This window comes from Quercus suber, unplaced genomic scaffold (assembly GCF_002906115.3).
Source record: "Quercus suber isolate HL8 unplaced genomic scaffold, Cork oak 2.0 scaffold_494, whole genome shotgun sequence".
Taxonomy (NCBI): Eukaryota; Viridiplantae; Streptophyta; class Magnoliopsida; order Fagales; family Fagaceae; genus Quercus; species Quercus suber.
In genome coordinates this window covers 159,503-186,390 of record NW_027069943.1, presented here as the reverse complement: position 1 = coordinate 186,390, position 26,888 = coordinate 159,503, and the positions used below count along the sequence as shown (strand labels likewise).

The 26,888-nt window shown below is 34.6% G+C and overlaps 4 protein-coding genes across 5 annotated transcripts; 1 reads left to right on the top strand and 3 right to left on the bottom strand.

The window, feature by feature from the left end:
• Window positions 1-21: 21 nt before the first annotated feature.
• Window positions 22-8,239, bottom strand: LOC112012003 (uncharacterized). Its single transcript, XM_024044362.2, has 18 exons — window positions 7,956-8,239; window positions 7,712-7,829; window positions 7,418-7,596; window positions 7,208-7,315; window positions 5,925-5,989; window positions 5,537-5,642; window positions 5,032-5,115; window positions 4,458-4,604; window positions 4,248-4,376; window positions 3,454-3,521; window positions 2,674-2,707; window positions 2,500-2,584; window positions 2,093-2,160; window positions 1,896-2,009; window positions 1,765-1,800; window positions 1,547-1,633; window positions 853-944; window positions 22-683 (listed from the first exon to the last, which is right to left on the bottom strand). The coding sequence occupies exons 1-18, from the start codon at window positions 8,088-8,090 to the stop codon at window positions 587-589; spliced, it is 1,752 nt and encodes a 583-aa protein (XP_023900130.2). The 5' UTR covers window positions 8,091-8,239; the 3' UTR covers window positions 22-586.
• A 138-nt stretch (window positions 8,240-8,377) lies between these two features.
• Window positions 8,378-11,252, top strand: LOC112012005 (uncharacterized). The gene is made up of 2 exons (XM_024044364.2): window positions 8,378-8,502; window positions 10,646-11,252. The coding sequence occupies exon 2, from the start codon at window positions 10,681-10,683 to the stop codon at window positions 11,110-11,112; it is 432 nt and encodes a 143-aa protein (XP_023900132.1). The 5' UTR covers window positions 8,378-8,502; window positions 10,646-10,680; the 3' UTR covers window positions 11,113-11,252.
• A 561-nt stretch (window positions 11,253-11,813) lies between these two features.
• On the bottom strand, window positions 11,814-18,005 carry LOC112012002 (serine/threonine protein phosphatase 2A 59 kDa regulatory subunit B' gamma isoform). Its single transcript, XM_024044361.2, is given in 5 exon segments — window positions 11,814-12,526; window positions 16,260-16,459; window positions 16,462-16,521; window positions 16,524-16,922; window positions 16,925-18,005. Coding segments are annotated over 5 exon segments (1,635 nt in total). The 5' UTR covers window positions 17,511-18,005; the 3' UTR covers window positions 11,814-12,136.
• Window positions 18,006-22,606: 4,601 nt separating this feature from the next.
• LOC136063173 (chromatin remodeling protein EBS-like) lies at window positions 22,607-26,822 on the bottom strand. 2 transcript variants are annotated; one of them, XM_065763154.1, is made up of 4 exons: window positions 26,090-26,822; window positions 25,360-25,493; window positions 24,859-24,997; window positions 22,607-23,661 (listed from the first exon to the last, which is right to left on the bottom strand). In XM_065763154.1, exons 2-4 carry the CDS (start codon window positions 25,446-25,448, stop codon window positions 23,635-23,637), a joined length of 255 nt encoding a protein of 84 aa, XP_065619226.1. In that variant the 5' UTR covers window positions 25,449-25,493; window positions 26,090-26,822; the 3' UTR covers window positions 22,607-23,634. The 2 variants fall into 2 exon arrangements, 1 of the variants encoding a protein (XP_065619226.1); XR_010624870.1 differs by lacking the exon at window positions 25,360-25,493 and having other exon boundaries at window positions 26,090-26,819.
• Between the last annotated feature and the right edge of the window lie 66 nt (window positions 26,823-26,888).

Here is a 26,888-nt window from a genome sequence, read left to right as displayed (position 1 = left end):
ATACTTATGTTCAAAATAGAGTTTAATGACAATAACGCACTTCTATTGGCTTCCTTTCTCAGAAACATAATTGCCAATTCAACATAGCAGACGTCTATAAATTTTAGTACATTCACCACGTTAAGAGATGACTGGGGAAATTGGCTATAGGCGATCCTTTACTCTTTGGACTCTGAAAGGTGATTTAGATTGACCATTCACAATCTGCATTCCTAAAACCTCTTATAATGATATCTAGATGTTTAATTCAAGGATATGAAGTCTTACCCATTCAGCCCCTAATTGAGTTTGTGGATACAAATTGCCTTAAATTTATACCACTAACAAATTATCAGTGAAATTTGTTGCACAATTAAGAGGCATATGAATTCTCATGAGACAATAATGCCAAAATTTGTAACCATGTCTGCGTGAAGTACTACGAAATCTTTAACTGATCTTCAAGGCCTAACCACCCCTCTAAGATCAAATTAGGACAAGCTTGGTAAAAATCAATGAATTTGCCATCCAAGAACTTGTAAACCAAGTAGACCAGACCTCTGTCTTCATTACCCTACCACTGTCCCGGTCTTCTTTAGGTGACTCCTTACCGCTTGTAATCTAAACCAGCTCCATATTTCCAAGCCTCAAGGTGCCGCTTCCACTTATAATTCATCTTGGATGGAAAAGAGCTTAGCAATGGCCTTGCAAGACACGAAACTAATAAGAGTCTATTCTCTAGAACATAAAGGAAGAATGCAAACTTAAGATAGTGTCTTTAACTAACAATATGGTTGGGAATACCGCTGTAATCCTTAATTGTTGTGCTTTGATTAAACTGAGAGAGAAACAAGAGGATGGAAGAACAATTACCTTATGACAGGGTCAGCAAAGGTTGACAGAAACGTATAGTAACCCAGCATAAAAAAATGTCCAGACCAGTCAAGAAGCACAGGAATACCAACCTGAAACACGACCAAATTAATTTGACAAGAACTGAATATGGATAGCTATTTTACACATATTCATCAAGGAAAGATAACACTTGTACGCAATACCAAGATTTACTGACTAAAATTCTGTCTGTTTAGGCACTATTTTCAAAGAATCCAATACCTGCACACTACTGTAGCAAACATTATTCATTTCAGGAACTGTTTCACTACTGATACACTGCCAATCCTAAGCCTGGATTGGATGATGGTGGGTCACATATCAGGCCAACTATGGAAAAGAACTTTGCTAAATTCTACTTTTATATCTCTGTATTTCTTCATTGTCAATCCCAATTAAAAGAGGGCATGTGTTTGCTTAGAGGATATGTTATCTGAGAATATATTTCAATCAACTAAAGCACTTATTAATTTCATCAATTCAAATTATGAAATAAAAATATCAGCTGTTAGAAGATGAAAGTAAATGGGAGACCTGGCTATAAAAATAGTACACAGATCTCAAAACATATTGGAACGCTACCTTGCAGTAAGTCATAGACTCACTCAAGTTGGACAGAAAATGTGGAAGAGAAAAATTCAAAGAAAAAAAGGGATATCTACTTATTAATTACCTGCTTGAATATTGATGGAAGAAGTTGAGGTTTTGTTAACATGACTAGGCCTAATGTCTTGGCAAGAGGCACAAACTGTACAACATCCTGTCAAAGTAGTGTTTCAGGAAAAAATAGAAAAGAAAAAAAGACTTAATAATTTTAATTTGATCAAAAATTTAATATTATTACTCATATGGAAATCGGAAATATGCCAAAAAGATAAACAAGAAAAGAACCTGAAGAAATGGTCTTAGAACCGGATCACCTAGCCTCTGAAGAAGAGAGAAAACAAATATATTATAGAATACGGAAGGGTCCTGAGAGAGAAACAAAACTCTGGCTTTGTTATATGGAAACAAAATGCTACCTGCATACTCTGAAAATTAACATAAAGGAGCTCAGTGATAAAATCTGGTGAGACGTTAGACTGTTGTCTAGCTGACATTGCTCTTTGAAACAACCATGAAGCACTTAAGTTGGGCTGCAGTGCATAAATATATATTTAGATTTCAGATAACCATGACAGCTGGTAACCACAAAGCAAGAAAACAGCAAGTCACTAACCATGTATGGATTCAGCAGGGATAAGTTGTAAGAGTCAAGAAAATCTTCATTGATTGCTTCATATATTCCTTTGTTCACAGGAAGGAAAAAGAATATTAGTAAACCTCATCCTTATAAAAACATTTCTACATGTCATTAATGTTTGATCAATGTCTGGACACCTAGAAAAATAATTCCATTTCATTTTTCCACCTGAGTGTCAGACAAAGGAGATCCAGTTCCAATCATTACAATTACCCATTGTAATCATATGTATTGAACTTCTGTGCAATGTAATAAAACTTATTTAGATACTATTTAAAACCCACTGAAGAGATTCAACTTTAGTGTGTGAACTCCCCATTGATCCTAGAACCTTGTAATTAGGCAAAATAATATACTGAAGAAATTGCACATAAACTATATACCTGTAACCAGCCTCTGAAGGTGCCTAGTCAAGCTCCCAAAGCCACCAAATGAAACCGGTGATTGTATGCCACTAGCATCACCAAACTGCAGAGAATTATTTTGTGACACTTGCATTCCATTTGGTACGAGACCATAATATATTTGAGGCTTTAGAAGTTTATAGTGTACACCACCTGTAAAACACGATTAAAAGCTGCTGGCAATGGGCTGTCAAGTCAATCCACCACCATCAAGAATTAAAAGGCATCAGATTTTAAAAAACCATGGGAAAGTTAAGAGAAAGATGAGAAGAATTTTGCATTCATTAATACAGGCAAAAGACGCAGGCATAAACAAAAATTATGAAGTGGTGTATTTAATCTAAGACATAGTTTTCCACTCGTTCAACAACAGAAGTGAAAAACAATATCCTCAAGTTACATGTTATAACTGTATGAGCAACAATACATGTCATGATTCTAGTTCAAAAAGAGAGAAGCCTTACATCTATTTCCATCCAATGATTTTGATTCAAAACTTGAAAAGTCAACAGGTTAGTACAAAAGCATTGCAAGACAAATCTATTATCCACCATATGAAAAATCCAACAAATCAAAGTTCAACATTGCTGCATAATGTATACAATTAAGTGTGCTCCAAAATTACTATGATACAATACTATCAGAGGGAAAAGTTCTAAGTTGCAAATTACATGCATTATGAGTCCAAACATTGGATTTTACTAAAACAAATAACACACTCGTTTCAATTTATATATAATATAATCTATAATCGCTTTAGCCTCCCATCCAAAAGAATACAAACAGAAATTCATTTTGAACTTATTAATATAAAAGATCTGATAATATTTTTTTTTTCAAAGAATTTTGAGTTTTGACAGGTGTATGTCCTTAATTGATATCCCAGAAGTAAAGTAAACCTTATTGCAACTCATGCAATACTTGCTTCATTACCTGTCACGATACGTAGGGAAAATACCATATATAACTCTCAATATCTCCAGGTTCTCAAGAGAGACTCCCTATAAGTACACATTCCAATTGTATTGTTAACAGATGAGAGGGCATCAAAGAAAGAAAAGGAGGGGATATTAAATTATACAAGCTGCTGACTTATATAAGCATTGATTATGTGGAAATTACAAAGTTGTTAAAATAATCAAGATGCAATTTAGGGAAAAGGAGTGGAAAAGTATGAACTTTTAGTCAGATAGATTTCCCTAGAATTGGCTAACAAAGATAAAATATAATCCATGGCTCTCTCTTCCGTGTTATGTTTGCACAGCATTTAGAAAACATATTTAAAAAAATCCCTCCTAAACTGCCAAGTTTGTGCCAACTGAATAGCAGACCACTCATCACACATGCATGCAAGTGCACGTAGACATATTCAGGACTGATTATGAATAAAGCTGCACATATGGAATGAAAATTTAGAACTGATTATGCTAATAATGCATCAATCAGCTTGCATCATGCAAATAGCAAGACCTTGGGCTATAATGTAAATCTAGTGGAACTTTATCAGAATAACCAACAGAGAAACAGCCTTGAAAGTGTAAGGGTCAGTGGGAGAGTTGGGGCAAACTAAATAAGAAATGAAAGTTGAACAAGTCTGATTTTTATAAGACATAACTCCCTTTAAAATATAATTTTTTGTTATAAAAAATCCAACTCCTATTGGGATACAAAATAAACATGGGGAATCATGATATGCAAGATTGTTGTCTACATATCAGAAATCTAACCTGATAATGTGGCATTAGATCCCAATATTCTTCTAATAGTTCTTCCAATTTTGGGGATCCTGGTTGAGGATTAACATATGTGAACATATAGGTAGTACGATCCATGGGACCAGAGCCAGCAGGAAATGCCTGAGGAACATTCAGAGAAAGCTTGAACCTCGGGGAAAAAAAAAATGCTGACATTACTGATATACCAGAAAGTCAACTTACCTCCCAGAAGTATTGAGCTTCTGAGGTTCCAATCTTCTTCACTGATGAACTACTATATATGACATCACTAGTAGAGTTATCCTTAAAACCACGAGCACAAGATCCAACAACAAGGCACACACCATCTGGTTTCCTTCCGCATCTTATCTGTAATCATAATACACAACCCCGAGTGGTAGTTTCAGTCAAATTGTGGGCATGCATAATACATGAACTACCTAAGTTGGTAATAATCTAAACAACACCATATATAAAATGTATTGAAAATCCTCTCACCAATAACCAATGATTTGAAAAATCAAGGGAAATTATGGTCTAAAGTGTAAAATTATGATTAGTTTGACCAGGATAAATCAGAGCCAGTTGGATATTTGACCTCTTACGATCTTTTAAGTTGTAAGGAATAGCCACTTATTCAACAAATGCACAAACACAAACAAACAAATGTATGCATGGTTTCATAGACACATATAGGTGAAAATATTCTTTATTTAGGCCAATATATGCTTGGAAGTGGAAGAATATTATACTCCTATAAAAGCACCTCATTCATGAAAGAGAAGGGAAACCAGACCTGTTTTACCACAGGGGAAAAGTTCCCCATTGCATCAATGATGAGACGAGATGACAAAATGTCTCCTTCGGCAAGTTGCAAAACCTATGGAGAAAAGTGGTGGAAGAAATTATGCTATGTAATACTTCATTGAAAGAGAATATTAAATTCCATTTCCTTGTGACGTTTCTCAGTTGATGGATGAGATAAAAACCCATACAACTTTACATTCATGGAATTCAAACACCTTAAACTAGCTAAACTCAAACATCACCATAATTGGCCTTCTTTGATCATCCTCAAACCTGGACCAATATATTAGTTCTAGACTCTAGTCTTCCCAGTCTTCTATGTATCCTCATCTCACAACACTAAAGTTGTGACATGTCATGGTATAAAATCATGCCGCTGCTTACCCACATGTCATGTAGCAGCTTCTTATCACAACGAAATGTTAATGAGGCATCATCAAATAAATAAATAAATGTCACTTAAATAAATCACTTTGAACTGTCAGAAAACTTACTGCTGCATCCTCATATATGCAAATACTGGAGACATTGTAACCTTCAAATATGACTCCACCAAGGGAAATAAAACGTTTCTTCACAACCTCTATAAGCTTAGCAGGTCTGTAATGATGTAAAAGCTGAAAATCAGTTGCTGAGAGAAGGCTCATTCCTCTGGTTATAGCACTACCAATTTCCATTGAGCACCCCCCACCCCCAGCCCACAAAAAAAAAAAAAAAAAATTGCCAATTTCCTTAAATTGGAGATAAGTGTATAACATAAATCAGAGTGTCAGATTGGAACATTAGGAAATAAATTCAAAAGATAGACAAAATATTGCACTTAGCTTTTAAAAAACAATAAATAGTTAAAGACAAAGTAGAAAAGAGAATAAGATAACTCACGAGACACCAAGATTAAGAATGTCTTCAACCCAGATCTCACCTTTTCCCTCAAATCCACATCTGTTCTGTGCATTCATTCCAAAAGAAATGTTATAAGTAATTAAGACAGCATCATGACCAAAGAGATGACACCAGACAGTATTGGCAGTTGAATAGCATTTGGCCTATTCATATTGCTATAAACATACGAAAATCCTTTAGGAAAATGTGTAACACAAGTCAAGCAGGCTGTTGAAAAAGTAAGGGTCCTCCTTGTATCATGATTTAAGGAACATTAATATGTCCTGGCATTAGAAGTTAAATTTTTAAAATACTTATATTTTTTATTCAAGATTTTAATGCCACTTAAATGATAAATCATCTTGCTCACACTTCCAGTTATGCACCATGACCAGTAAATATGGACATAGATGTTTGTATGTGTATTACTCATGAGTTAGTGCTAGTGTACCTAGTTGAAAGCTACAAACACCTAAACTAAGCATCCAAAAGCATTTGCATCTGTTTTTTCAGGACTAGCTGTCCTTGGTTGACTTTGTTTCTGTATGATGACAAAGCATAGAATTCATTACGATAAGATTCATTATTCTAATAGGCTGCATGGCAAAAACGTCAAATTATGTTCATTGTTTAAGACCTTCTAAAGGATCTTTTATAAGCATATGAATATTTGTCGTGGTGAGGAGTGTCTGACATACCAACTGCAGGAAGGCAAGAGTCCCCTAAAAATCAAATATTATGCATAAAGCCACAAGATAGGTAAAATTCACCTAACACATAGAGTGCTGCTTCTTATTAAGGATAAGCCACAGAATATACCAGATAGGCCCAAGGATGATAAGGTTGATTCAGAGGATGACAAAGTTAATTCAAAAACCAAGTGGGAAAGTCAGTTAAACTGCATGTAGTATGTACATCCATACAGAATGTATTATTTTTAAATTTTGAACTTTGGATTTCACCATTATGAGATAAGGGAAATCCATTTGTTGTAACATCAGTATAGAATATCTGTTGAATACACAGCTGGTGCAGTGAGCTATACTAGTAAATTTCTCTTTAACCTGTCTTTCATTTACAAAATCCCTTTACTTCCATAAAACCTCTTTGCTTTTAAGGTATCAGTAAAATGAGCATGGCCCTAGGATCATCTTGTTAACAAAATTCATAATTAGGTGAAGAATTCAAAGAAAACACTAAATGTTGGTGCCAATTGAAGAATTCATATGGAGAAACTAGAAGAAGTCTTCAAATTCATCAATTTCTGAAGCTTAAAAACATACAGGATTAAATTTCTTGGCAGTAGCTTCTTCAATATCATCCTCTACAAGAACTCCAGCTTCTACAAGCTCAAAGAGCTCCTTCCTCGAGATATTCCATTCTTGTTCCCTCTGATTGAACATCAAAATATTATTTACTACAACTGATCATAAAAAAGCAATTCTCAATATCACGAATTATTTTTATGATGAACTCCACAGTACAGTATATACCCCTTTTAGAATATTTCTTTCCACAATGCCTACTCGAAGACCTTTGGAACTCAAGGCTGTGGCAATGAAGATTCCCAAAGTGCCTCCACAAACTAATACATCAAATGTATCTACTGCTTTGTCATCTGCATCAAATATACCACGAACGCTCGAAACAATTTGCTGGGGTTCTTGCACAACTGCAAAACACATGTGAAAAAATTTCCTAATATTCAAAGAATTGACTGCACAACATTCAGAGGAATCCGCAGTAAACAAGAGGGGAGAAAATCTATGATAAGAAACGAAGTCCACCTGTTTGAGCAGAGCAAATACCAGACCAAAGCTGGTCCAACCTTTTTAAGGCATTATATGAGTATGCCCCACCAGCACCACCAACTTCACCACTAACTGAAATACCCTCCATTATCCTCTACATAAATTAAAATTCAAACACTTACAATAAAATAATTGGACCATTCTTTGTGGCAAAATGAAAAACACACACACACACTAAAGATAAACTTAAGTGGCAACAAAGAAGTCTGGGAATGGGTACCTGGGTTCTGGAGGGAATAGATTGTGCTATGAATCTCAGGTGTCTTGAAGCTTTGTGGCTTCGTCTTTGAACCAATGGAGTCACTAATGGACACTGAGAGACCCCATTAATGAATCCAAGGTGAAGCAACACCATGAGTTCTAAAATTATTATCCAAGGTAATTCCACTCTTTCTTTTAACGAGTTACGAGTTTCCCACACTTAATTTCCTCTAGACTCAGTTTTATCATTTTGAAGCTGAAGTTGTATGCGTACAACAACTCGACACGTTAACGACCAAAACTGTTTTGTCTTTTTCATTCCTAGAAGGATCTTTCTAATTCAATAAAGTGAAAAAGGCAACTGAAAGGACCGGTTCCCAGTCCAAAGTTACATGCGGGTGAGAAGTAAGAGGTCACTGCTAGGTGACTTAACAATAATAGCTCACGTGGAGAATTGGATAAGGAGAAACCTTGTCTTAACAATAGGGTTTTACTTTCAAATTTTAGAGCCACTGCTACTTAAGGCTTGCTCATTCGTCTTGGACTCTGCGGATTATATTCAACAGGTAAAATATCCACAAATTTCTTCTTCTTTGTTTTGTTTTGTTTTATTGATAATCCTTGCTACAATTATAGTATTTCTTTTTTCTTTGACCTTCTGATTGGTTGCTGGGAAAATGGAAATGAAATCAAAATTTGTATGTTAAATCTCTGATTTGGGTTTTAAGAATTGGAAAATCTGAACCCAAAAAATGGTTCTTTTAAGCTCACTTGGGTCAGAGTTTTAGCAACCAAAGGGTGGTTGGGATTTTTGAATTCAAGTCTTCATTTTTTTTTCTTGCCCCTTGATTATTTTCCTCTTCTAATCTGATATTAAAAGTAGGTAGTAATGTACTGTGAGAATCTTCTTGAACTTTGAATCCTCTAGTAGATCGTGTAAAATGATGCTTAAGTAATGATAAATCGATATACTTTTAAGAACACTTGTGACGACAACTGTGCCTGGATATACTGTTATTTTTCTGAATTTTCATAAATGGCAACGCTAATTTTTCGATTCAATAATAGGCATAAGCAAGAGAATATATTATATGTGTATATGTATTGCACTGTATTTTTGTGGAAAACTTGGTTGTTTAAGGTGTACCTATAATAATCTTATATGCATTTTTATGGCCGTTCCATATTATATTCTTTGAAGATATGAATGAAATGAGGTTGAGGATATTGAGAATTTTCTACCATCAATTATTCAATCACCGTCTATGCTATACAAATTTTAAGATACAATGAATAGCATAGATCTGCAGTTGGCCATTTATTATTTTGTTTAACAGATGTAGCATACATCATCCCTTTCTCACATCTTTGTTATATACAACCATTACACAAAATACCACTCCGTAGTTGGGAGTTGGGATGCATAGGGAAAATGCTGAAGTAGAAAGGAGAGCTTTGCTATCAATGCCATAACTTTTATTATTGGCCAATGATGGAAGGAGCACCAAAGTCATTTAAGATTTTGTTTTTGAATTAATAGTTTTTAATGTTGAGGATTTTAAGCTAGGAAGCACAAACACGGGCATGGACACAAGTACGGGTACGACATGACAATTTTTAAAAAATTAGGACACAACACAACAAGGATACCCATTATAATTAAATATTGTTAAATATTTATTTTTTTCATATAATGTTAAACATATATCTATTTAACAACAATGATGAATAATAAAGTATATCTATTTAACAACAATGATGAATAATAAAGTATATCTATTTAACAACAATGATGAATAATAAAGTGAACTCATGAGTGATAAATGATGTTTAGAATTAGATTACAAACTACGAATAAGATCTAAAAGAGTAAATAAAGATAACTAGATGAGCGTTCAAGGTTGAAACTAAAAAGAAATAAAACATTAGTGTCTCTCTTGTATCCCGCAATTTTTCCACACACACGCACACACACAAAAGAAAAAAAAAAGGCACGGCTAGGACATGCATGTAGAAGTGTCCTAGACCTGTCCCATTTATGACATGAGTACAGCACTTCAAATGAAGTGTTCATGCTTCCTAGATTTTAAGAGAATTAATTAGGTATTTTTCATATTGGTGTAATCCCTAAACTCTATTAAACTAGTGCTCTTGTAATCGTGAAAGACATATGATTTGAAATAAGAATATAATGAATTGAGAATATGTACACCTCTTTTGTTTGGTGGTGATGTCAAACACCCTTAGGTGGTGATGCCAAGGATTTAGGTAGATTATAAGTGAAGAAGCCTAGGGTTTGTTCTGTTTATCTTCTATCTTATGAGTTGAGAATATGTTCCTCTTTTGTTTGGTGGTGATGCCAAACACCCTTTAGGTGGTAACGCCTAAGGTTTCCCAGAATATTTTAAATGGTTAAGCCTAAGGTTTGTCCTGTTTATCACGTTTGTTCCTTGTTTATCCTATTTTCCTATACTTTCCTGCATCAGCCAAGTAAAGCCATTCTAAGCAAGTATATACTTGCAATGATGCAATGTTGCATCGTGCTGAAGGAACAGCATATGTTTCATTCTTACTTCCTTGGCTGTTGGCACAAAAAGGAAATACACATGCCAATGGTGTCTATCCTTGGGAAGTTTATTAAAGCACATTGTTATTAACCACTCTGAAATTTCTCTAATATTTTGAATGCAATTTGGCCTTCATATGCAGGTTGAGCAAAATAGAGGCAAATTTTGTATATAGGCATGGCAAGCTTGATCATGGCCCCAACCTTCAGTTGCTTCTCCATCAACAGTAGAAGCAGAGACTTCAGAAAGTTAAACATTAATATCAGGCGAAGTCATGGTATAAAGGCAATGCGGATAGAGAAACCTCTGGAGGAATTATACAATGTGAGCGTGGAACGGAAAGTATCACCAGAGCGACTGGCAGAACTTGGGGTTTCAAGATGGTCAGTATGGAAGACTGGAAAGTGCAAGCTGCCCTGGGACTGGCAGGTGGACCAACTGGTTTACATCGAGGAAGGGGAGGTGAGAGTAGTGCCTGAAGGCAGCCAGCGGTTCATGCAATTTGTTGCTGGAGATCTTGTTCGTTACCCCAAGTGGTTTGAGGCAGATCTCTGGTTCAATGGTCCATACCAAGAACGTTACAGTTTTAGAGCATACGGTGATGATTGAGAACTCATTATGTCAAGTCATATGGAGTTATAGTTTTTCCTTCCATATGTTTTTTATTGTCTATTCCAAGCACGTAGTTGAACTAACGTATACCAGAATCAAAAGATTGGTTTTAGATCAATATACTATGTGGTTCTGAATGTGTCAAGTATCCCATTAGAAAACATAATGACTAATGGCAACCAATTGTCCACGTTAATAGAAATCAGTCAAATGCTAATGACACTGCCTCAAGTTCAAATTACCCATAATACAAGCTTTTGGTGAACTTCTATTTGGTTTTCCATGTCAAAAAAGGCATAAATTTCTGCAAAAGAAGAAAAGGCGGCACAGGAGGTCGTATAACTATATAGTACAGCCTAATTATGATTATTCTAGCATTGCAGCATACAAAGCGCGAGCTTTCTAGGTAGTACCGCTAATCATTCAATAAGGACATTACATGAATTCTGGAATGTGGCACGTATATTACAGAGAGCCCATTCAGGAGCAATTTCTTCAAACCGAAAAGTGCAGGACAAAAAAAATAAATCCCAGTTACCCAAAATTAAAAACTAGGCCATGCCCTTGAAATCTTGAATCAATCAGCCAACTATTTTCTCTGCCGACCGTAGGACACTATTTTTAATTTTTTGAAATAAAATGATATACACGTTTGACATAAACACAACTCAGAAAGGCTACAAAATAAACAAAGGCTATGGCACAAAAGGAACCATCTTTTTGCATCATTACACAATAAAATATTAATCAGGTAGAAATCCGAACAACTACCTCTATAAACCAAATTCCTTATGATACATAATCCATGGCTGAAGAGGAAAGGAATGAGCCAAGAAAAAACAAGGACAAACCAATATCCTCAACACCTGACCAATTTTTCCTTTTCAGCAGATATTACTACAATAAGAAACCCAAGAGAACTTTAGACAAACAATCCCTAAATTGTGTTGATTGGGTTCCACCACTTTTGTTCAATCATATATAAGAAAGGTGAACTCTTGCAACATGCGTGTCCTGTGGCTTAATTACTGCCAGTAGCCAGAGGCTTTGTGCTGGTAGCAATGGCAACAGAAGAGAGAAATCTAGAGACAAGAACTCCCTCATTGCTTACAGCCTTAGAGGCTGCCACATCTTCCAGGCGCTTCCAGGTTGATTCCCGCTTCTCCTGTGTCTCTCTCTCCTTGACTTCATCTTCTTTGAATTTGACCAAGCACTCATCAAAAAGTGTTTGATCAGCATCCGAGAATATTTTCCTCACATTCAATGTCAAACTCTGAACAGCCTGGTTCCAGTGACCCCGTGTATTTCTCTCCAAAGCTGGGAAGATTATCGGCAGAATAACTTTACAGTTCTGTGTAATTAAATTCCTTATGTGATCGTTATTCCATAGGAACAATGCACGTTCAGCTACCTGCCAGAAAAACCGGTGAAAACATGCATTTAGGGATTTGCCCTCAAATTTTGAATGAGGCAATGTTTTCAGAGAACAAGAAATGCAATAATCTCAATTGTCTTTTTTAATTAAATCACTGAATGCTTGCAGAGCCAAATAGCAAATAAGTTTCTGGCTGACAATTTGATCATTTATATTGAAAAAGAAATCACTAAGACTTACCAATGAGCTACAGCTCAAGTAATGCTTCCTCTTCCCATAATAATGAGATAGAGGTGAGGTTGTGAGATCAAGACCCACTAGGTGAATAACATACCAGTTAAAAAGGAAATTGCTAAGACTTACACTAGATGATAAAAGACAGATTCTATTCTATGGAAAATTACCGTTGTGCATAACTTTGAAAGAGATACTAAGTTCTTTTTTAGGATTTTTTTTTTTTTTTTTTTTAACATGTTTATAGCAAAAAAACTTTCAATTTTTTTTTATATTTATTAGAGTTTAGCAAGATATGATAACTCCTCTTGAACGATTATTTGTTTGTATTTATATATATATATATATATATCTCTCTCAAAATTGATAGCTTTGTATAGTGTATAATTACCATTGTATTTTTGAATGTATGTGCTTTAAATTTTTCTCAATAGGTTTATCATCAATACCATTGTTCAGCCCCCAAAAAATTTTTTTCCTTGCACCCCTGCTGATGTCCTCATCTAATTTTTGAAGTGATATTTTCTCAATTCTTTTATAATAATTATTGGTAAGTTATACACGCACCCAATAGATCTTGAATCTACAACCTATGAAGCACGGATACAGCTGGGAGGGTGCCGCACCGGAGCCCGACGCAAGGTGCGGCGTCCGATGCAGCTGCCCGCACATCGGTGCGCGTCTGAGTTTTTTTTTTTTTTTTTTTTTTCACGGATTCACACAAACTCGGCTCGATTCACGCCAAACCGGGCAAATTCGGCCAGAATCAAGCCGTATCAGCCGAATCAAGTCGTATTGGCCGGCAACCGAAACGGCTAAAACAGGCCGAAATCAGCATTGAATGAGACCCAAACATCCTAAACTTGTCCTTCCTTAATTTTATTCTGAATATTTGTTGCTTCTTTTGTGTTTTCTTTTTTGTTTTGTGTTTCTTGCATTCTTCTTTCTTTGTTTTGTGAATCAAGGCATAGTAATGTGTTTTTTAAGAATATTTTAATAATAAAAATATATAGAAAATATAAATAAAAATATTTTTAACCGCTGCACCCACACCCAACTTTTTCAAAAATTGCCAAGTCCCGCACCCGCACCTAAATCCGGAAACGCACCCGTGCTTCACACTCTACAACCCCACCCTCCATCCCATTATTATGGTAGGAGGAAATGCCATTTGAGCTAGAGCTCATTGGCAATATTTCCTCAGTTCTACGGCACTCAATCTTGGAAGAAAATCAAAACTCAGGATAGCTATAATTCCATTGAATTATTATTTTCAGACTACCTGGAAAGATGGTCTAGAATGGAGAATTACAATCAGATAACTTTGAATTATATCATAATAAGAAAACACCTCAAAATAGAGAAAAGCATCAACAATGCATCTAGAGCAGAGAGAAGACTTCTCTAAACAAAAAATTTCATCTGGATGTACCTCGTTAGGGGAACACCAGATATGTCATTTCCCCTAACAGAACTAATACCATGGCTTTAGAAAAGTAAAATTAGGACTGTGAAGCACCCTATGGGCATAGAAAATATTTCTCAAAGAAAATATGTTAAGGAGAGAAGGATATCTTCAAGAATTTGGGGCAGAATCCCTACAACATTGAAGGCTTGGAGGGAAAGCTGGACTCCATTACAGAATACTTAGGTGTGCATTTGAAGTTATGTACTGGGAATCTGTGATGAAATTCCCATCTATATTCATAGAGATCAGGTTATAGAGATAAAATAAAGACATTAATTTCTTAGCGTATTTTATTGAATTTGCATTCTAATTCTTTGCATAGATTAAAATTATATTTAGACTTTAACCATTTCTTTTTTTCTTTTTCCTTTTTCTTTTTATAAGTAAAAATAATTGAACAAAGTTTAGCAACAAACTTGGTTAATATACTATTATATTACATTTTCTTCTTATATCCTTCATGCTTGCAAAATTTCCAAAATATCAAAGATCAATAGCTACGTTGCCAATCAAAGTTTTAAATTTCAAGTTTTTGTAGTCTAAAATTATGCATAAAAATTAAGTTTTTGGATCAAATAGTAAATAACATCCGATTAGCAAAAAATTTGACATATATGTTAAGAATATAAAGAACATACAATCCAATGATTAGATTTTCAAAATATGTAGTCATGTTAATTTTTTTGTGGGAGTTATAGCCTTATACTCCAACCAATTTTGTAACCAAACTTTGTCTAAAATAATTTTATTAATACAAGACTACCTCGTGAAAATAATCATGAAGTAGCCTAAAAAAATACAAAAGGAAAACTATTTTCACAAAGTAGCCTAAAGAAAAACAAAAGGAAAACTATCAACATATGGATCGAATCTATGAAAGAATTAATAGAATTACAATCTATGAGACCCAATACAAAAGACCACTCATAAAAAGAACTAATGAAGAATGCTTGTAATTGTGTTGATGTGCACTCCACGTATTCAAAGGTATGCCGATTTCTTTCCCTCCTTATAGTCCACATCAAACATAAGGGAGTAAGGTTCAAATATTGGAGTTAGGTCCCTTACTCTGCCACTCACATAATAAATTAAGAACCGTCTCCGATAGTACCCTCTAAACCCCAAACATTCCTGAATATCAAACTCCACAACTCAAAGGCCACATTAAAATGAATCAAGAAGTGATCCATGGTCTCTCCACTACATCGGCACATACAACACAAACCATTGAGTAACCCCTCTTGATGAGGTTCTTGCAGGTAAGAATTTTCCCACGAGCCACTATCCAAACAAAGAAAGAAACCCTCATAGGAGCCTTGGCTCTCCAAATGGCTTTCCAAGGGAAGACATAGGTGGTGAGCCCCGTAAAAACTCATAAAATGACAGTACAGTGAACTCCACATTACTCTTTAACTTCCACCTCATACTATCACTCCCCTCCCTGATGAGAATATGAGAATCTAATATATGGAAAAAAGAAGCCACCGTAGCAACCTCCCAATCAATTTCTCATAAATTCCACACACCAACTCCTACTACACCACTCCTCATGTCTCTCCAATAATGATTCCACAGAAGCGTTCTTATCCACAGTGGCTTCAAACATACTCTACACACCAGAAGAATCTCATTATCCATCTTCTAAACCCAATTTCAGTGCTTTAGCATGTCAATCAGATCATTACAATGCCAATGATCATCTCAAAATAATGTGAACAAAAAATTATCACATCTAAGACATTGAATATCCAAAGATTCAGACTAAAAAAAATTAGGAAACATCATAACCTCACTCTTTAACACGTTCAAGGACAACAAATTGGTGTCAATTGAAAGAACGAAAAGCCAAAACCCCAATTTAGAATCTCAGTGTCATAATGACAGCAATTAAAGTTCCACGAAAATAAGGATCCAATAATGTTATATGAGAAGTTTAAATTGTAAAAGAAAATAAAGGACAGAAAGCATGAATGAGAAGGAAGGAAAATGCCAAGGAAGTGCGTGTGATAGTACATATTAGGAAAAGAATGCCAAAGAAACATAAAAAGAACATTCTAAAACAAGTACCTGAAAATGTGAACTGTTGAGGCAGCGCCCAATTTGACGGAATAGAGGGACCATGCAGCGCTGAAACTCTGCTCCTTGGGTGGCTTCTAGAACTTCCTCCAATTCACCAAGGAACATAACCTCTTTTGAACTATTAGTTATGGGCCAGTACTTTAAAAGACCTCGAATTACAGTATCAGCCAGCTTGGCATCTTTCTCACAAACTGTGTAATGCAATATGAGAGTTGCTGGTGGTACATAGATACGCACTTTGGCTTATGAAGGGAATCAAAGCACGGACAAGGAACAGCTTGTGCTCTTCCTTCAAAGGCAAAGCGAACCCATTAATAATACTGCCCAATATCTCAAGTAATTCTGCAATCCCGTTGTGCTTCTCCGTCTCAAAAATGAAACGATAGAAGATATTGTTGATAGCTTTCCTAATGAATGGTCGATGCACCATGAATTTCCCATAAATGCGGTGGAGAATCGTTTTTAAGTATTCTCTCTCTCTCTGGTCCTCAGAATCAAACAAGTCAAGCAATTTCAACACAAAAGAATGGTCAATATATCTTTTAGCAAGCTTGGCATCTGTCTCTGGCGAAGCCACAAATCTCAATAGAAATTCATACACAATCTGAAGATGAAGCCAAGCGGGTTCCATGGCCAGTTCCTCCTCTTCTGGTCATACATTTCCAGAACCTTACAATTATGATTTGTAGATGGGAGCGTTCGAAACAAATTAGTCGCCACCATCTTGGTGATCGCCTGCATTGCCACCTCATTGAACTTCGAAGTTACCGATGTAATATAATCAACAAGATCAAGCAAAGTTTGCCGCTTAACATCCTTCTCTTTAAGATTCTTCGCAGAATCATTGAAATCGAACACAACACAACACATATTCAGTTTCCTAATGAAGAGAGACTGCTTTTCTGAACTTGAAACATCCCGAAAACTCGGCAAAGCCTCATATACCGCTGATGACAAGGCAGGACTGACTTGGGCCACAACACTAACAGATTTTTTCCCTTGATTCAATTTATTCATACCCGAGGAGTGAGAGGCAAGAGTCCCATTGCTCGTGCGCCCCGAGTGATTCATGGATTTCGAAGAAGCTGAAGTGGGTTTTGAGCCATTAAAGGAATTGGGTCCACTAAACGAATTCAATGACGAATTGGCATTGACCCCTCCATCATTGTACAACTCATTAGGCGAATGCGATGATTTTGAGGGTTTTCGAGGTAGTTTTCCGAATATCTGTTTGATCATATCTACAAAAACCTAAACCTAACTCTAATTTGCCTAACCAAACTGTCCACCTAGAATTAGCTCAAAACAGAGGCATTCTCAAAAGTCATGAATATATAACATAGGGGATAGAAGATGGGCACCCAAAAAAGTAAATAAGAAGCAAAACCCTAATACCTAAATGGGTCTTTGCATTTTAAGGCTCAGAATTTAAATTTGCAAAATAGATTCAAAGTTAGGGTATTAAGGATTGAGTAATAGAAAGAGGGTTGTGAAGGAATTGATGAGCGAGAGAAGAAAAAGGGAATTACTTACATTGATGACATGGTTGAAGGATCTGAGAAAACGAGAGAAAACCCAATAAATTTTGAACTGAAAAGTACGATCTTTCCAGTTCATAAACCCTAATTCAAGCTCTTTTGTGTAGCTTTGGCCAGTTGGATTGAGAGAGAGAGAGAGAGATTGAGAGAGAGAGAAAGGTAAATATCAATAATAGAAAAAAAATTTTAAAAAAAATAGATAATACTTTTTAAGTTTTATTAACAATTATAGCGAAGCAGCAAATGTTTTGACTAAAATCTTCTTTTTTTTCTATAAATAAATAATAATAAAATGAAATATAATTTTATTCAGGAAAAAAAAATGAAATCTAATTTTTTATTAGTAGTATGTTTTGTTGTACAAATTATGAAATTAATGGACAGTAAGCTTATGTCTAGTTTTTTTTGGCACTAAACACGCTACCTTGGGGATGCATGTTTATATAAATAAATAAATATTTTTAAATGTTATTACTAAATTATCATAATAATTAGTGAGTTATTTGAAGTGAAAACTATAATTATAGTAATATTATTGTAAATGACTAAAACAATTAAAAATAAATATTAATCTTTATTTTAAATTTAAAAAAATTGTAATAATATTTTAGTTAGGAATATAATTTTAAATTTTGGAAACTTAAATAATAGAGTTTTACACACCCATCCTCTCACTCTAGTATTTTGGGGATACCATCTCATCCAACTAGTGGGTTGGCACAAATTTTTGTAGTTACAATAGAATTTCAATTTATAATGTTCTTTCTATGATAATTATTCTTTACTAACTTCATCACACACGCTCTACACATGCGATAAGCGTCTTTTTTTTTTTTTTTTGAGTTTAATGTAATTTTTTAATTTGAATTTGTCTACTATTAATGAGGCTATACAGGAATAAATTTTTAAGAAACTAAAATTTAAGATTTGAAATTAAGGAAACTGTTGGTGTGGGAGGGGGAGCCCAAGAAGCAAGGGCACGTGGCATTAGAATATCCCGAGGAGGCAATTGGGCCACACTGTCCATCGAATTAGTTCTAGCCCAGACCAGACAACTAAATACCAGAAATTGCGGGGAGTATCCTGTCCTAGGAGTTCAAGGAGCAAGCTTCCCTCAAGAGACTTAGGTCCCATCCTAGAACCAACAAGATGAAGGGTCAAGAAAGAGGGTAGAGACGTGCAAGTGGGGAAGGGGGAAGCTTCCTAATAAAGCACCCATCATCTCCACATTAAATACACAACACCAGCTCAACCTGCCGCATTTAATGGCAGAATGATCCCTGAATAGTGTACTTATAGCTTGCAACCTACTCTACCACCACCAACAAGACAATGATGGGACAAGTATCCCAACAAGGATCTGTAGCAATCCAAGTGGAAGGCTAGGATGCAACCCTAGCAACGATATAAAGGAAGGAAGCTCCTCCAAGCTCACAAATTGGAAAAAGTAGAGAGAAAGAGAGAAAAAAGCAATCACTATAGAACCGAGAAGCATAAATCAATAGAATTATACTCCTTGGCCTGACCGAGGAAGAAACTTAAAGAAAAGAAACCTACCTTTCTCTTTATCTTAACATTTAAACTATGTTGTTGTTCTTGTCAACTTTCTCTACTTCAAATTACTAACCCGAAACTAGCAAAGGCATTAAAGGTTGACTGTAGCTATCCACCTCTACAAATTAATTGTAACGGGCCTCCATCCAAGCCCACTCCTATACTAAGGGTCAGGTCATCAGTTTTGACCTCATACAGCTAAGTTTAGTATGTACTAGTTTATAGGGGAAAAAAAAATGTATCAAACGTGCGTGAGGTATATTTAAATAAAAAATGCTAATTTTTAGGAAAAAAGTTTATTTGGTATTTTTTTTTAATTTGTTGATTTATAATTTTAACCCTCTTTTTATTTTTTAAGAATAAGAATTATTTAATTAAATTATGGGTATTTTTGACATTTTTCAAAGCCATAACTAATTTTCTAAATCCTCTTCATATATAGAGATAATCAAAATTTAAAATGCCAATTAGTTTTTATATAGATAAAATTCAAATTTCAAATCTCTTTTTTTTTTTAAACAAAAAAAAATTACCAATTAAACTAATTAGAATCGGCAGTATAACTTACCTTTGCACTCACTTATTTTGCACTTTCACAATTTCAAAAATAAAAAATAAACACAGAAATTGGAGTGGAGGTTCAAATGTTTAGTAAAGGTCCACCGGCCAATGACCTGAGCTCCAAAATTCCTTCTATGCCCCCATTTTTGAAATGTCTAAGTGTGAGACTAGTGATGATAATATTCTATGGATGCAAAATTGGACCCAACTATGAAGGTGGGTTTGGGTCCCATTTCCTAGTGACTTTGGAGTAAGGACTGGGATTTAGTTTTGGTTGACTACTTGATTTGGAACACACCGTGGTTATTAGCATGATTTTGAAACCCCGATGGTTCAAAGTACCAAAAAAATATAAAAGCTCAAGATTTTTGAGGTCAAACTAGGATTCAACTATAATTAAACCGTGATGTGTCATTTATTTTTTTAATAAATATAATTCATAAATTGTTTTTATATATAATAATTTTCCATATCTGACAAACACAAAGTTTCTATTTTCAAATGAACATAAATCAATGTTGACTAAGTTGATTCTCAGTTGACCCTCTAATCGTCCTATCTAGGTTTCAAAACATTGGCTAATAGTAGAACAACTTATTGTAATGTGGAACTTATTTACAATGATTTGTGAAGTATATGACATTCCAAAAAATGTTTTTCATTATTAGAAAAATGGAAAGCATTTTTTACTCTATTGGGCTAATTTTCTAATAGCCACTTAAACATTTTTGTTGGGTTGCATTTTCTATCCTACCAAAAAAAAATATATATGAAAAATGTTTTCTAGAAAATATTTTCATAAAAAAAAAATAGAACGTTAATGGTATTCCATCCCTATTTGTGAAATTTGATTTAAATATAAAATTCCCTTAAGCTCCATTTAACAAATAAAATGCTAAAGTTTCTACAGATTTAACTACGGTTTACAAACTGATATGGAAATGAATATGATTAGTGGAACAACTTATTGTAATGTGGAACTTATATACAGTGATTTGTGAAGTATGTGACGTTCCAAAAAATGTTTTTCATTATTAGAAAAATGGAAAGCATTTTTTACTCTATTGGGATAATTTTCTAATGGCTACATAAACATTCTTGTTGAGTTGCAATTTCTATCCTACCAAGAAAAAAAAAAATCATCAAAACAAATAAAACATTAATGGTATTCCATCCTTATTTGTGAAATTTGATTTAAATATAAAATTCCTTGAAGCTCCATTTAACAAATAAAATGCTAAAGTTTCTACAAATTTAACTACAGTTTACAAACGATTTTGAAATGAATATGATTAACGGATTTCAACATCATAATAAATTATAGTGTGAATTATTTTCTTATGATTGGAGTCACATAAAGTGGTAAGATTTTTGTTATAAAATTTGTAATATATCTAACATCACTCACCTCAATGTGTTATTAAGTTGTTTAGCTTTGCTTGTATACCATTTCTCACCTAAAGTATAAAGTTTGGATGTTCTCCAGATGTTTGACGCCACCTAGACAATTCATTTTGGTGTTTTTATTTATTTATTTTTTCTTTTTTTATAAAAAAAAATTTTATTTGGTCATGCCCTGCTAATCCTCACCTCATGGAAGACAGTTTGTAATCCAAAAGTTGAAGGGTGTTTAGGTTTTAGAAGAGTCAATGAGTGTTGGCAAATTGGCATCGGATGTATAGAAATAAGGCTAATCAATGTATAATCTATAAAAGGTTAGGAACAAGTTATGTTTGGTGTAATTTTTTGCAGCATGTTATAATTATTTCTCAAAAAAAAAAATCTTATATTAATTGGATGTTATTTATTATGATACACAAATTCATATTTTTTGTATAATTTTAAAATAAAAAATAAAAAATCTTGAGATGTAAATATTGAATGATGAGATAGTTATTAATCTTGATATTTTGCAACTATGAAAGTTGTAAGGAGATAGGGCCATAAGCTGCGCACGTTCATGCGCCCAAATAAAGCCAAGGATCCCTAAAGACTGTCATGACAGCTTGAAAGTTTGAAATCTAGAATGAAAGATTTATGATGGTACGGACAGTGAATCACGTGCCAAATATGTTCCCGTTGATAGTGGCACATCAATATTACTACAACTGTTTTTTCTTTTTTTTTCTTTTGCTGGCTCTTTAATCATTTCAATGATTTTGCTGACAAATGCTATATAGAGGTATAGACTTCTTTTTTGCTGGCTCTTAATCTTTTCAATGATTTTTTTTTTCTCTTTAGCCTTCCTTTTTTATCATTGCCCCCTTTTTATAGACTGATCTTAAAATTCCAGTATACTTAAAAGGCCGAATAAAAATTAATATCAATCACAACCTCGTAAAATTTGACCTTCTGTCTTTGACTTTAAATTCAGGTGAATATTTGACATCTATAATATTATGAGAAGGGATTTATCAAAAGTGTTTTGTGAGCCAAAATGAGTTAATAGCAAGGCATTTGCCGTTTCCTAAGCGCTATTTAATAATGTAATTAAGGCCCTTACAATAGCCACAAAATGGAGATAAGACATGTTGACTCATGGCGGGCATGGCACGTTGTAGGATGATTGACTACATAAATCCGCATGCTTAATATCGGTAACTTTAAGCAGTTTTGATACCAAGAACCTTATAGCTTAATTTGTTGACACATCCTGGTGTTTTTAATAGACACATTCTCCAATGTTCAAATACCCCAACCCCCATCTATCTGATTATTAAATCAAATAAGTAGCAATTCTGATATGCCAGGATATCCCCTGCCTCCTCGGTAAGTCCATAATATACAACATAAATAACATCATATAAAATGCCAATTGCATGATACAAGTTTGCTTGTATGGAAGTGAACAAAATTCATCATAGTCTAGTTTTCTTGGAATGATCTTCCAGCTGAAAAAGGAAGTAGGTGCAATTATGTGAATCTTCAATTCTTCATAACTCAAAGCATTGGAAGTAGGGCTTTGGAGTTTTGAAAAATCAACCAGAGTAAAGAAAGAGTTCCACCAGTAAATCGGGTCAACCCAGTGGCATCATGATGTGGATGATAGCTAGGGCAAACCCACTTCATTATCAAAAACTCTAGAGACACCAAAACCTCGCAAAATATTTCACAATCGTTGAGGTGGCAAGTTGCTAATGGTAGATGATGAAGTGATGTAGTAGTGGGCTCAAATGAGAATCAACAATAACCTACTAACTCAACAATAACCTAAGTCCACTTATCTTGAGCCACTGATATGGTTCCCATCAATAGATTCAACATTTGATTGATCTTGGGGTAAACACACTGTACCCCATTCATCTTCTATCTACCTTTCCCCTCAACAAAGGTTATAAAGGGACAATAAAAAAGGCTAGTAAAATTGGGGTGGCACGTACAGTAATAACACAAGCAACAAGGACATCACAACAGAGCCCACAGTTTTGCCTAAATTTAAGGTTTTTGTTCTTGTGTGTTCTGCGCTTAATTAAGATTCGTGCACTTTTTGCACATTGTGCTCTTCAAGGAAAATACAGATCACAAAGTCATCTCCTAAGTCTAGCACACATACAAACATTTGAACATGGTAAAACAAGAAAAGCCTTTGGTTTGTGCAAGCACAGTATCTTCTCTGCACTGTACAATTCCACATCACACAACAACAACAACAACAACAATACTGGAGACGAGCAAGAAATGAGTACCTCCCCATTATGTGTCATAGTCAGTCATCTCTTCCTGCGCTTTGGCTCCACCTAGCATAAACATTGACAAGAGGTTCATTATAATTTAAAAAGAAATGGTCCTTCATTGAATTAATAGAGCTACCAAGGGTAGGAGCTCTACTATATTAATATCTTGCTATGAATGTTCTCAAACAATGGTGATGCCAAAAAACTTTCTCATAGGGACCATTAGTAAAATTGTATATAAATAACAAAATTATAAGAGGGAAGGAAATTTTTAAATGCCAAAGGAAGGGGGGGGGGGGGGGGCACCCATCTCTCCACCAATTTTCTTTTTTTTTGATAATTACAATGAGAAAGGGGGAATTTGAACCCTGAATGTTTTGGAAACATTAGGAGGTTCCAATGAGTTGAGCTACAAGGCTCTTGGCTCCTCTACCGTTGTTCTCAACAATGCCTCAAGGAAAAGAACAATTTCGTTGTGTTTCAAAGAGCATCTAAAAACCTACTTTCTTAATTTTCAACTCAAAGTTGCATTGATTATCACAGATACTTAAGACAGTCAAAACAAAACTTAAGGAAACTTAAAACCTAATGGACATTGAGAATTTCGGATTAAATCCTTTTCCATGCCACCCTATATCTACTAAAATGAACAATGACATGGAAAGAACAAATATTACATATATCAATATACTTTCAATCCACTGTCAACCTTTAGATCTACAGATAAATTATATTCAATTTTCAGCTTGAAACTTTTTCCAAATTTCCATCATTAAAATGCACGCCTCCAAAGCCTCACAACCTCAACAATGCTTTGTGGCATTGCTTGATTTCAAAACTTCATTAATGCCCTCATATGATGTCCTCAACATCCTCAAAGGTAGCAATTTCTGAAACGTAATTCAACTTCACATTGAGCTCCATTGAGAATTAGGAACAATGAACAACTATCATGGAAGTTTATTGGGATTACTTCCCAATAAAATGGGCAAACCAAATCTTTCAACTCTGTCCAGAATTTACTTAGGTACATGCATTTACTAACCAGCAAGCTCGACAATATTAATATACAACAACCAAGCATTTACTTAAGGCATATGCATTTACAACACCAACCTCCTTAAATATATAACAGGATTACCATTAAGCGGGGTAAAACTTGGAATCTAATTGTCAAGATTAATAACCAGGATGACAATAAATGACCACACATACACACGTATTAACACACAAAAACAAATAAAGTGCAAGTGTTCTCACCTTAGCCTCAACAGATGGTGATACAGGGAACACATTTAAGGATCTTTTGGCATCATCATCAGATGAACAGTCAGAACACAGAAAATGATCCAATTTTTTTGCTTCTTCGATGGTCATACCCATACAAGAAGGATGAAACCTGCAAAATAACAGTACATGAGATATCATTATTATTAGATGAGAATGAGCAAAAACATTGCATTTCAAGTTAACACCCAAAGTGTTGTTTGAAAGATAACACCCATTTTGTTTATTTCAGCATAAAACATTTTCCATTGCTTGGTGCAGCTGAAAATTTTGGTCAACGGCAGCCTTTTTTGCAGTAACGTAAAACAATCCAAAAGAGGCTTAAAATGTTTTATGCTTGTAAGAAGCTTGAATAATTTTTTGTAGCTTCCCTTCCCCACCAAAAAAAAAAAAAAAAAAAAAAAAAAAAAAAAAAAAACAAAAAAAAAAAAAAAAAAAAATAATAACAATAAGCTTCTCTCCCTCTCTCTCTACCCGCCATGGCTCTGACCAGCTCGTCTCCAGCTCCTATCACATTGTTCCCTTGTGCAAATGTTCCCATTCTCTCCGACCTCAATCTGCATGTTGCCCTTCAGGTCTCCAGCCAATGTTCTGGCAAGGGCATAACCCTGAACAGAGTCACCACCATCAGATCTATAGCCTCATTTATCTAGGCAACAACTATGTTGTTGTAGATCCCATCAAAGCCTCTCTTTCTCTCTCCTTCACCCCCACACTCCCAGATTAGTTAGGGTTTGATTTTACTAATAGTGTTTTTTTTTTTTTTTTCCTTCCTGGAGTTCCTCTCTCTTTTTTTCCCTTTTTTTTTTAATCTTTTTAAATATATTAGGGTTTGAAAGTGAGAGACAGTAATAGGATGATGAATATTTTCTGGATATGCAGTTCTAGATTGGATTGCTTTTATTATTATTATGATTATAGATTTTTTTTTTTTTATGGTTTTCATTTTCTTTTTATGATCTGACTGATTCTGTGCATGCCAAACAGGGAAAAATGCACTTCGGATCATTTTCAAAATCGCAAATGAACACAAGAAAACAAGACATTTTCTCAAAAGATGTTATGAGTGACAAGTTACAATGTATAATTAATACTGCAAGGCTTTCATCCTTATTGCAATATTATATGACTTTATTTCTAATTTCCACTCAAACCTAATGTCGCTTATTTTCATTAAAGGAAAAAAAATCCACAATACTTATACCTCACATACTCAAGTGTTAGTACAGATTGGCCTTTCTCTTCATCTTTCAAATCAACGTATCTTCTCAATTGAACAGTTCCCTATAAGGATAACACACATTCCAGTTACCCTGAAGCTTAATTCTAATTGTTTTGTTCCAGCAACAAACTCTTTTAACTTCAAGTATGCAATACAATATGATTTCTTTCACTTCTATCTGGTGGATTTTATAGTTGCTTATGTTCATTTCAAAAGTATAACCAAACCATTGACTATTGCCTATGATTCACCACTCATATCAAATTACAAAGGTCTAAAGTAATCAACAACAAACTAAATGTACCCCCAAAAACAAATCTAGCATATTTCCAAATGTTGCTCATTATCTAAGTCTCGGACCATGAAGAAAGCATAAAACGCAGGTAGTTATGACACAAATTTCTTAGCCAAAAAAGATTCCTCACCAAGTGAAGTGAAAGGTAAAATGTGCAATATATTTCCAACTTCTAAGGGCAACATCTAAGTTATGTGAAGGATGTATATTATATTAACCACAAGAACCCATTCAAGCATTAGTTACAGGTAAACTGGGAAGGGGAGGTGCCAGAGGAATTGATTACATGAAGTCCTAAGACATTGAAATCAGTATAAACCTACGTAAAGGGGAAAAACTAAAATAAGAAAAATCAGATTGATCCCAGTCATATAACAGCTCACCACATATAGACAGACCAATCGGAAGTAATTTAAAAAAAAAAAAAAAAAAAAAAAAAAAAAAAAGGGAGAGGGGGGGGAAAGAAGAAGAATTTTGGCAATCTGA

Bases quoted from the DNA above. Each gene is read 5' to 3' on its own strand.
- LOC112012003 (XM_024044362.2), bottom strand. From the start codon at position 8,090: ATGGTGTTGCTTCACCTTGGATTCATTAATGGGGTCTCTCAGTGTCCA. The intron at 7,830-7,955 runs GTACCCATTCCC...TAATTTATGTAG, and splicing joins CTATTCCCTCCAGAACCCAG to AGGATAATGGAGGGTATTTC. The intron at 5,116-5,536 runs GTAAGTTTTCTG...TTTTCTCCATAG, and splicing joins GCATATATGAGGATGCAGCA to GTTTTGCAACTTGCCGAAGG.
- LOC112012005 (XM_024044364.2), top strand. From the start codon at position 10,681: ATGGCAAGCTTGATCATGGCCCCAACCTTCAGTTGCTTCTCCATCAAC.
- LOC136063173 (XM_065763154.1), bottom strand. From the start codon at position 25,448: ATGCAGATTGAGGTCGGAGAGAATGGGAACATTTGCACAAGGGAACAA. The intron at 24,998-25,359 runs GTAGAGAGAGAG...GTTATTTTGCAG, and splicing joins GCTGGTCAGAGCCATGGCGG to GTTTCATCCTTCTTGTATGG. The intron at 23,662-24,858 runs GTGAGAACACTT...TGTTTATGCTAG, and splicing joins CACCATCTGTTGAGGCTAAG to GTGGAGCCAAAGCGCAGGAA.